We start from the raw sequence: 11,303 nt of genomic DNA on the forward strand, positions 1-11,303 counted from the left end.
AAACGGATAAGGGACTCGAGGTTATCCAAGACTCAACGGGTGAGCCAACCAACTCTCCCAGCGGCAATTTCTCTAGGTAGAGTTGCAAATGAGTCAAGGCACTCGCTCATGCTCATAATTCAGTTCGATCAAAACTCGATTCAAGCTCAAATAACATTGAATTCGAATTGCATTCGAGTTCGAGCTCGAGTTTAGAAAAATTGAGCTTGTTAGATCACGAGCCGCTTGATATTTTATATATGTATATATGTTATTTTTTATTTAATTAGTAAAATTACATATATATCACTAATATTTTATTATTTATTAAAGGAAAAATTTCCATGTTATTTATTTTTTAAAAAATAAAATAATTATATTTTATTTTTGAAAGCTCGAGTAGACTCGAGTTCGAATGCTATTCGATTTGAATTTGAGATTGATCTCGAGTTCAATTTTAAATTCCAATTCTAATTCCACAGCCAGATTCTCGTTGGGTCAACACGCGGACTTTAAATGGGTAAAAACTAAAAAACGGGTCAACTATAAAGCTAGATTAAGGAAACAAAGCTAGCTTCTTCCTCTGTCTTCATTAGCAAATCGCCATATGCTCCAGCGTTCTCTGTCGTTGCTGCCGCCGCGCCTTCTCCTTGTCCCAGCACCTCTGCCGTAACCCCTACAAGCCTTTCCTCCCTCTTTTCCTCCCTCTGCCGCAACATCGAGTGGGTGAAATTTACAGATTGAGTTATATTTTGGTTTCCTTTCTTTCGTTTCCTATTAATCTTGAATTGTGCCTCCTGCTTTTACCTTTGCCGCCGCTTCCATTGCCGTCACCACCACCACCGTCGCGTCCTATCGTCCTCACTCTCCTTCCGCTCCTTCAATTCTCAATTCTCGACAAATTTAGGGTTTATGATGGTATATTCATTTTTAAATTTTTGCCAATCAAAGATTGATTTTTTTTGGTTGTTCCTCTGATAATGTTTGCCATTAATGTTATAAATTTGCTACTGTTTTTTTGCTTCTAATTCAACATTTGGATGAGGATAGAAAAAAAGGTAGCACTCTGTTGCCCTGTTCTTCTAGATTTAACGTAACCAAGCAAAATCTTTTTTGTTTTTGATACAGTAGCAACCAGGTTTTTGTTTGAGATTTTTCCAATAGCTAATTTGGTCTTTTGAATTAATAGCTAGTTTGGAATATATAATGTTAGTTTAAAATCATATTGGTGATGAAGATGAAAGGGGTAATCTCGTATGTCTTCCTTAAAATGGTTTTTTGAGATCTATTAGAAGTTTTTGCATTGTGGAACCACAAATTGATACTGCATTTTGATTCTACACTGAAAGATGAGATATTTAGCTTTGTTGTGGTTCATGTCTGCTTCATATCCTGTATTTTGTGCAAGCAGTGTTCTAGTAAATTATCAATATTCTGCAATGTATATTATTTCTCCATCATCTAGATAAGATTAATGTCTCATATGATTTACGGAAACTTGTTCTCCATCATATGATTTTTCTGGTGCATATTTGCCTCCCGCTTTTAGTTCTATAATGCAGTGGCTGTTGAATCTATTCTTAAAAACATGACATTGTGATGTTTTTCTGGTGCATATATTTGCCTTAGATATGGCATCTGAAGCAACATCTCAGTCAAAAGGGAAAGGCAAAGGGTATTTCACTTGGACTCCTGAAATGGATCGTGTAATGGGCACCTGTTTTATTGACCAAATAAACCAAGGAAACAAATTGGATGGTAAATGTGCATGGAAAACAGTAGCCTACACCGCAGTAATGAATGCTTTATTCGATAAACTCAATATATCTATGACAAAGACTAATATTATATCTCGTTTGAAGACATGGGAGAAACACTATGACATCTTATACCCACTGCTCCAGTCCTGTAACTCTGGGTCTACGATAATATGAGACTACTCTAGAGGTAGAATTGATGTTCGTAATGAGGATGTATGGAATGCTCGAGTTGGTGGGTATGTTCAGATCTATGAGAGAGCTGGTGGGCATGTTCAGATCTTGCAAGAGAGCATCCAGATTCCATTCTTGATGGGAAGCTTGTTGTTTCTGGTAGGAGCAATCCTTAACAGCAGAGAGCAGACAGGGCATATCCATCACGGTATGAAATTATTGGTAAGTCAAATTCTTTGTGGGGCTGAGCACAAAATCCTGAGCCAGAGACAAGAGCAGTACCCATGCTTGAAACTTTGACTGATCTTCCAGCTTTGCTTCTATTCGGGAAGTTGATCTCTATATTTCACGTATTGGTTCGCAGGGTTTGACGTGGATATGGATTGGCATATTTGGGAGCCTGTTATTCTTCGCTAGGGGCCTAGCAAATCTTGTAAAAGTGTTCAAGATGCAGCAAGGTGATGGATTACAGTTGGAGAAACTGCGAGGTGGAGCACAAGAGCGACTGCTTGACTTGAGAGAAGGCCAGGTGCCGTTCATCTTGGAGGAGTCCTCTAGGAGGAGGGAAGGGCCTGCGGAGGAAGGGAAGATTGCTATTGTTCCTGCAACTCCTTACAAAGATGTTCTCCTTAGTCAGACCTGAGTATTTGGTGCTTCAATATCGTCTGTCTGTACCTGTTTCTTCTCCACGACTTGTAACATGATTCTGAAGTAGTAATAGTGTCCAGTATAACTCAAGCATGTTAGATTTTTTTTTCTTTTTGGTCCTTCCACCTTTCTCCACACCCTTTTCCACCATCAACTGTTAGATTCAGAATTCGAATAGTAAACTGAATTTATTTGTTGAGAATGTTAATTAAATTGTTTTAGAAACGTACTATTTGAGTTAATTAGTGACTAATTCACTGTCTAGTATTCTACCATGTTTTAAGAAATATGTTAGTGTCATTGGGGATTTACTTTGAAGGGGGTGAGGTCCAGTTTTGGTTGGATGCCAATATGTATACCATACTTGAACAAAAGAAGGCAGTCAATATGATATGAGAGTGGGAAAAAATAAATTATTAAAGGCACAAATTGGTTCTTTCTTTTAAATCTTTAGTAAAAAATAGCTAAATGTAAGAAAAAAAAGAAATTATTATATAAAAAAGAAAAAAAAAGAAAAATTTTATGTAAGCAAATGTTTCATGAAAACAATTCTAATTCCTAATGAATTCTTCTCTCATACAAACAAAGAATTTGGAATTTCAAATAAATTCCGTATCAATTCTATGCATTTCCCAAACGAAAGAATTGAAATGACTTGGAATTCTAATTCATAGAATTCCAATTCTATAGAATTTCAATTCTAATTCAATTCTAATTCTGTAGAACCAAACGTACCCTGAGAGTTTGCTGAGCTCAAACTTGATAAAATTGAATCGAGACTTGATTTGATTAAACTAAAATTCGACTTGAATCGATTCGTTTACAACTCTACTTTAGTGAACTACAAGAAATGTGCAATTCGGACCTCAATAGACCTAAACAATAATTATGTTCTCACCAAAACTTGTAACGTTTGTCCATATTGATCCTTTTGATTCTTCAGCTGTCGACACTATTCCTAAAATAGGTAGCAAGGGTAGAAGGGAAACCAGGTCCAATACCATATCACATTGACGGACCCAAATCATATTTATTACAGAAGTTGGCTGAAGATTGACAAGATTTTGGGCTTTGATCCAGCTTTGTTAAATTCAGACTGGACTGACTAGTATGATTGGTCTGACGGTAAACCGGCCCTCTTTTTGAACTGATTTGTAGTACAAAACCGTTTTGATAAAAAATCAGTCAAAATTGTCAAAAATCGGTTAAAGTAATGGCCCAATTTGACTGATTGATCTGTTTCTTAAATTTTTCTTTCTTTTTTTTTTCCAAACATAATTTGATTTACCTGAATTTTAACACTTTTATTTATTAAGAGGAATAAGAAAACGCCATCCAATTAGTGAAAAATATCAAAATCACTCACTTTCATGAATGATCTCAAAATCAATATGTTTTCATCCCTATCATCTTATCAGCTTAGTATCAGTGATTCCAGTTTGCATTAATTTAGTTTTTCAAGTAGTTTTGGAGAATGGACATATTTTAGCCATGAATTTACATTTTTATACATAATTATTAGGTCTATATTTGATTGCAAGTCTAATTTTTTTGGCACATTTTGTATGATTAACAGAATATAACCAAAAGCTTAATTTCAATATTTCTGAAACTTATAAAATAAAAAATAATTATGGCATCATGCTAACGTTAGCAAATTTTGTTGAGAAAGATTCGACCGATCTGAGCAGTTAATCCCTGACCCAATAATTTAGCTGAGTCGCTATCTAATCCGAGTTTAATAACATTGCTTTGATGTAAGCTTGTTTAATGCCCTATAGTTTGCAGGCATCGTCACAACAAAAATAGAGATTGAGAAATGACATTCTTTTCGTTTCGAAGATTAAATTCTAAAATTTATGTTTTTAATTTGAACACGTGTTTATTTCGTTTAGTAGACCAGTTTTTGCATTATTTACATCACTAAAAAATACAACATGAAGTGGTTCCAACCGCACTGGCAAAAAGGTTATGACTTTTGAAGCCGAAAACGAAGTGCACCAAGGATCAATTTCTTTGACTTGATGCAAACGCACTCCACATGTTACAATTGGCCGAAGTACTAAGATATGGACCGGCTTAAAAGATAAATTGGCATACTTCTTGTTCACAGTAATATTACTGCGACATTTAGGCAATGAAGATCTTACTCTTGAGTGCTGGCTGACCTAAAAGACTGCAATCCATCCCTGATCAAGTTCAAACGGTGGCTAAAGCCCGGCCGTAGCTTTTAATTGGTTTTGAATCTACCTCTTTGTTTATACAAACTTGATAGAATTAATCAGTTCAGAGCGATAAAATCAGTCAAAATCTATCCAATGAAAATGGAAATGTAACAAATGTATTCGGAAAATCAATTTCAGGCAGCCCACACCCTCCAGTGTTTTTATGGTACATGACATACTTAACCCATTTGGACTGGCATCAGCTATTTAAGCAGAAGATTGTAGCCATTTTCCACATCCTCAAACACTGCAATCTTTTCTTGGTTGATTGATAAGCTAAGAAGTACTAGCAATGAAGATATCTCTACTCTTCTTGATTTCATTCCTTCCATTTTTCATTTCCACAGTCTCCTCCTTCGCTTCAGCTGCTGAACCCGAGCCGGTGCTCGATGTTGCTGGAAATGTGCTTCGAACTGACCTCTACTACTACATATTACCCGCCAATGTCCGCGGTAGGTTCGGAGGTGGAGGGCTTACATTATCGAGCATTGGCAATGACACTTGCCCAGTAGGTGTGTTTCAAGAATTGTCTGCGCAAAGAAATGGCATCCCTGTGACATTTTCGCCTGTGAAACCGAGAAATGGTGTTGTTCGTATCTCGACAGATTTAAACATCGAATTTGCTTATCCAGAAACCTGTGGCGAATCTCCAGTTTGGAGGGTTGATAATTATCTTGATCCATCGGCTGATAGTTTTGTATCCATCGGTGGAGTTGTTGGAAATCCTGGTCCTGCGACTTTAGGCAGCTGGTTCAAAATTCAAAAATTTGGCTATGACTACAAGCTTGTTTATTGTCCCACAGTCTGCAGCTATTGTGATGTTATTTGCAAAGATGTTGGCATATTGTACCAGAATGGGGAAAGACGTTTGTTTCTGATCGATTATCCACTCAGGGTAGTATTCAAGCTGGCTTGAAAATCATGAGATTCGAGATCAGTTGATTTTCTTGGATGTATTCTCTGTATTGCTGGTAATAAGGAAATCTCCCTGGAAAATGGGGGAAAACCATGTAATAAGGAAGAATTCTAAGTGCTTTTTTCTTAAGTACTAGTTTCGTAGCATATGTGTTAGTGTTACATATCGCATATCTCTGCATGGTAACTCTTAGGGTTACTATCACTTTATCCCTTTAACATTATGAGTCATTATCAATTTCTTCTTTTAACGTTATTTTTTAGTCATTTTACCTCCAAAATTAACGGTCAAATTTAACGGAGTTTGTTAATTAAAGTGAAAAGACATGTTTAACCCATAAAGTTATTATCACTTTATCCCCGTAAACTATAGTCTTATTATCAACTTACTCCATAGAATTATTTTTTAGGCAATTTATCCCACCATTTAACCAACTTATTAAGTTAAAAAATTTTAAAAGAAAATATCCCCCTCTTTGTATAATAAAAATAATAAAAATTTTGGAATAGCTCTTCACCTTTTTAGTATCAAGAAAACAATCAAATGTATTAATCTCTTTCTTCTTGATAATTCTATTAATATTAATAAATAGAAAGATAATTCTATTAATATTAATATTAATAAATGTATCCCCCATTGTTTTTTTCTTTTTTTGTAAAATCTAATTTTTTGATTCCATTTTAGAATCAGGAATAAGAGATGAAGTTAGCCTGCAGCACAAACCGTTGAGAGAGATTGAGAAATTAAACATCAAACACTAAAATATGTAGTGGTCAAATTTAGTTTAAAATTACTTCAAAAACAATAATGAAGCAATTCCAACCCACACCAAGGACCTCCACGCCCCCCCCCCCCCCAATCCAAACAAACAAAAAAACTACCGGGGGTTCCCCAAAAAAAAAAAAAAGAAAAAGAAAGAAAGAAAGAGTAAAGCAGTAAGTTGTGAAGCCGAAAAACATGCACCAAGGACCAACTTCTTTGACTAAATGCAGCTCCTTGGGACGCGTTCCACAGTACTATTGGCTGAAGTACTAAGATTTGGACCAGTTTAAAAGATAGATTTGCATATTATTACTTAAATAATTACACAAGAATATTACTCCAATTGACTTTAGGCCAGCGAAGATGTTAATCCTGAGTACGTACTTGTGGCTGACCTGAAGAAGTATAAAAAATGATCCTGAAGAAGTTAAAACAGCAGTTAAAGCCCGCCCGTAGCTTTGCATTGTTTCGAATCTACCTGTTTCTTTGACAAATTGGACAGAATTCATTAGCTTAAAGCAATAAAACGAGATAAATTGCGTCCAATCAAAACTGGAATGGAAGAAACTGTGTTCGGAAAATCAGTTTCAGGCAGCCCACAGCTCCATTGTCGTAGATACAGTACATGCAACCTGAATTTTTTTTGAACAGGCAGTAGCTATATAAGCAGAAGGTAGGAGCCATTTTCTACATCATCAAACACTCAAATCATTACTTGTTAAGTGATAAGCTAAGAAGTGCTACTAATGATGAAGGCATCACTACTCTTTATCCTTTCATTCCTTGTCTTTTCCATTTCCGTTTCCACAAACTCCTCCTTTACTTCAGCTGCTGAAGCACCCGAGCCAGTGCGCGATGTAGCTGGAAAGATGCTGCGAACTGACCGCCACTACTACATATTACCAGCAGCCAATGTCTTTGACAAATTCAGAGGCGGAGGTCTTACACTATCCGGCATTGGCAAGAACACTTGCCCAGCGGCTGTGTTTCAAGAAACGTCTGAGCAAAAAAATGGCATCCCCTTGGCATTTTTGCCTGTGAACCCGAAAAAAGGTGTGGTTCGAGTCTCCACAGATTTAAACATCAAATTTGCTTATCCAGAAACCTGTGGCCAATCTCCAGTTTGGAGCATTGATAATTATGTTTATCCATCTGGTGACAGCTTTGTCAACATCGGTGGAGTTGTTGGAAATCCTGGTCCTAAGACTTTAAGCAGTTGGTTCAAGATTGAAAAATTTGGCTATCAGGAATACAAGCTCGTCTATTGTCCCGCGGTATGCAGCTATTGTAAAGTTATTTGCAAAGATGTTGGCATAGAGTTCCAGAATGGCAAAAGACGTTTGCATCTCACGACTGATTATCCACTCAGGGTCGTATTCAAGAAGGCATAAAGATGCGATTTTGCATTCAATTGCTTTGGTTGATGTATAAAATATGCAAGTAAACTATCTGAAGTTGCTTGCTCTTTCTTGTTTCGTATGTTCATAATAAGGCAATAATTGTAACTACAGAAAATGTTCAAAATTATCACTAAACTATTTAGAATTTTTTATTTTGGCCATTAAAGTTTATATTTAGCCGAAAGTGGCACTCAATTAATTGGAACATACATTTTGCAGCCGAAAATTTTGTATTACTTGGGTGCCTTTTAGAAATTAAATATATAGTGGGAAGTATTGAAGCAAAAAAAAAAAAAAAAAAAAAAAAATAGGTTGGTAGGAAATCCAGTAACTATTCCATTGCGGCGTACAACAGTTAAAAAATGACGATCATATTCCAACGGGTTTTGGCCTCATGGGCCCATTCTTTATTCTTCATAAGGTTGACTGTGTGGAATTAAGAAGGGATAATTTCAGAAACCTCCCCTTAGGTTTCCAACAATTTCGCTAACCTCCCTTGAGGTATAGAAATTTACACTGGTCTCCCTTGGCAGTGCTGACATCACTTAGCGTGAAATTACTCATGTACCCCAGCACATTATCTGAGATTAGAAACTAAAATCTAAGAATTGAGTAATTGTGGCACAAATAAACTAATTAACAGAATTATCTGCTAACAACATAAATAGTATTGTGGAAGATATAAAATGGTGTGAATTTGCTATACCAATTGGTTCCATTTTGTGATTGACAGGATTTGACATGACCGTATTTCAATCGTATACAAGAAAGACTCGGGCAAAACAAAAGAAGCACATAGGAAAGAAATAGAAAAATAAGTATGTTCTTAAGGATTTTTTTCCCTTGGTTTAAAAACTAAAGTGGTTGAGAAAATAGGTAAAAGAAAGGCAAAATTAGAATTCTATTCTGTGCAAAATCACAAAAGGCAAACCCTAAATCAGTTAAACAATCTCTACTATTTTCAATTTAATATTTAAAAGTTATAATCTTAGTTGAAAATCATGAAAATTTCGAGACCATCGTAACTGCAATACACCTTGACTGATAATTGTTTGCAATTGATAATCATTTTTACTAATACATTTTGATTGGAGTGCATAAGGGGCATTTGTGGAACAAAATTTTCATTTCTCTCTTGGAAGTAATTTTTTAATTATTCTTTTTCAGAGATGGACTGATTTTTTACCAAATCTTAAATCTCAAGGAAGATTAGTATAATTTTTCAAATTTTAGAAGTGGTCGGTGAAATTGTTAGAAACCTCAGGGGAGGTTTTTGAAATTATCCCTATTAAGAATGAAGGATTTCTAAGAAATTTTTGTCTCAAAAGGCAGTTATCCTTCATAAGTGAATTGTAAAGCATTGGCTCTTGTTTGGTTCCGAGTGATCATCCTTTCAAACACCTTTTTACTCCGATTGGCTACGAGTAATCTACTATCCAAACACCTTAGTCTTTTCCAGAACGGCAAGAGAGTTTAACTACGAATGATTATGATCCTTTCAAGGTTGCATTCAAGAAGGCGGCATGATGGATTGATCATTGAATGCAGAAAAACGGCAAATGCACCGAAGAGATGTTGTCACAATTTGATGCTTTGTGGCTTAGTTTTTGAGGTTTTGAAGCATGATTTTGTTACTTTTACCTGGTTTTCTTGTCAAATAACATCTTGGGAAAATGTTTGTACTATTCAGCCATTTCTTATTTAGAAATTAATATGTAGTAGGAAGTATTAATTGAAGCTAAAAAAAGTAGGTTGGAAATCCTAACTATTCCAGCTTAGCTTACAAGAGTAAAAGACCTATATCCTTCATAATGTTGACATGCTACACAATTTCCTCTTGATATAATTATAAGGGTTTTTATTCCCTTTAAACTATATTACTACTATTAATTTACTAGGGATGGCAATCAAGTCCAAAACGGGTTGACGAGTCGGGTTGAGACTTGGATATAACAAAAAACCCTGATAGGTTGCAATTTATTCATTTATTTTATTATTAATTTTCCCTATTACCTGACTTGATATGGATTAATTGCTGGATTCTACTCAATTTTAGTATTTGGCATTTATTTCAGGGAGTAGAATAAAAATATGATAATAAGTACCAATTTAGCAGAAAAGGAACCCAAGTGATGGAGCTTGTTCCAGGGGTATTTTTGGAAAAGAAGATGTTACGCCTATTTTGGTAAATTCCGCGAGCAAAGGACGGCTGAAGGGTTTTTTTGGTTCTGCTGAAGTGCCGCGGAAATAAAAGGGAAAAGGAGGAGGCAATAGAAGGGGAGAGTTTCTAGCCGCAATGGCGGATTTTTCCCTTGGGGTGCTTTTTGGCTCCTTTCTCTTACGCAGACGCATGGCAGAGGACTAGCATGACTGCTATGTTCTTTTTCCTTTCTCTTGTAGCTTTGACTTTTCCTTTCTTAGCATTTTAGTAGGAGTTCTCTCGTTGGTGATGATAAGGAAAACAATGGAGTTCCTTTAGCTTTCTTTGACTTTTTTCTTTCGTCTTTTGTGGCTGCTCCCTGCGCATGTCAGGGAGAATTAGGAATTAACTATCACTTCTGGTAGTTTGCTTTTCGTATCGATTGGGACGAATTGAATTTGCCCACGCAATGGCCGCAGTTGTTGTTTCGATTTTGCATGGGTTTCCCTCGTCAATAATGAGCTAAACCCCTTTTTCTAGTCAAGGAGCAACGGAAGCTTTGATTCGCCTAAACTTGTGAGATCGATTTAATTTTATTTTTTTCTCTTATTTATTGGTATTTGCATATTCCCTGATTACAGTGTTTATGATTGTTTAATTAATTGACTGTCTTGGATCCGGATAATTAGTTAATTCAATAATCTATTGTCAATTAGGGCATTAAATCCGTAATTGTTTAATTGCTCTAAAATAGTGACAACTGGCATGATTAGGTTTGTGTCAGGGGAATACGCGGGCTAATCTAAAATAACCCTGGTAGTGTGTTATTTGGTTAGAATAGGGCTCCTCTAATACGTAAGGCAATTGGGGAATTAAATTCTACGGGCGTACCTAGGATTGTTTTCCAATTAGAGCAGTGATTAACGGGCGTACCTTGATCACCGACACAGTAAGGAGGGGTTGACTGTCATCGCTTGTTTGGCAGTTATAACCTATTTATTAGTAAATAATTGGAATTGCCTTTGCTTATCGATGATCAATTAGGTGAACCATTGCTGAAATTATTCCTTGGCTAGATCCTTTGATTTTAGTAAATTGTTATTTAATTTCATTTTGGCTATTTTATTTTTATTATTTTACTTTTAGTTGGATTGCTTAAATTGTCACCCCTGAGATAAAAACACCCCCTTTGTCACTTTGAATTTGGAAAGGAACAATTACTCCCAGTCCCTGTGGATTCGACCCTGCTTACTGCTATCTACAGAAATTACTTTTAGTTTGAGCAGGTTTTATTATTGCACA

At 35.8% G+C, this 11,303-nt stretch overlaps 3 protein-coding genes across 5 annotated transcripts; all 3 read left to right on the forward strand.

Annotated features, from left to right (window-relative positions):
* The first annotated feature begins 512 nt into the window (after positions 1-512).
* LOC140005209 (uncharacterized) lies at positions 513-2,825 on the forward strand. 3 transcript variants are annotated; one of them, XM_072045791.1, is made up of 4 exons: positions 513-897; positions 1,609-1,737; positions 1,842-2,132; positions 2,275-2,825. In XM_072045791.1, exons 3-4 carry the CDS (start codon positions 2,049-2,051, stop codon positions 2,551-2,553), a joined length of 363 nt encoding a protein of 120 aa, XP_071901892.1. In that variant the 5' UTR covers positions 513-897; positions 1,609-1,737; positions 1,842-2,048; the 3' UTR covers positions 2,554-2,825. The 3 variants fall into 3 exon arrangements, with proteins under 3 accessions (XP_071901892.1, XP_071901891.1, XP_071901893.1); XM_072045790.1 differs by having other exon boundaries at positions 1,609-2,132; XM_072045792.1 differs by having other exon boundaries at positions 513-701; positions 1,609-2,132.
* Positions 2,826-5,014: 2,189 nt separating this feature from the next.
* Positions 5,015-5,936, forward strand: LOC113738859 (kunitz trypsin inhibitor 5-like). The gene has a single exon (XM_027266137.2). The coding sequence runs from the start codon at positions 5,076-5,078 to the stop codon at positions 5,697-5,699; it is 624 nt and encodes a 207-aa protein (XP_027121938.1). The 5' UTR covers positions 5,015-5,075; the 3' UTR covers positions 5,700-5,936.
* Positions 5,937-7,171: 1,235 nt separating this feature from the next.
* Positions 7,172-7,920, forward strand: LOC113739477 (kunitz trypsin inhibitor 5-like). Its single transcript, XM_027266696.2, has one exon. It carries the CDS (start codon positions 7,208-7,210, stop codon positions 7,850-7,852), a length of 645 nt encoding a protein of 214 aa, XP_027122497.1. The 5' UTR covers positions 7,172-7,207; the 3' UTR covers positions 7,853-7,920.
* The last annotated feature ends 3,383 nt before the right edge of the window (positions 7,921-11,303 follow it).

Source organism: Coffea arabica, chromosome 4c (genome assembly GCF_036785885.1).
Source record: "Coffea arabica cultivar ET-39 chromosome 4c, Coffea Arabica ET-39 HiFi, whole genome shotgun sequence".
In the NCBI taxonomy this organism is placed as follows: Eukaryota; Viridiplantae; Streptophyta; class Magnoliopsida; order Gentianales; family Rubiaceae; genus Coffea; species Coffea arabica.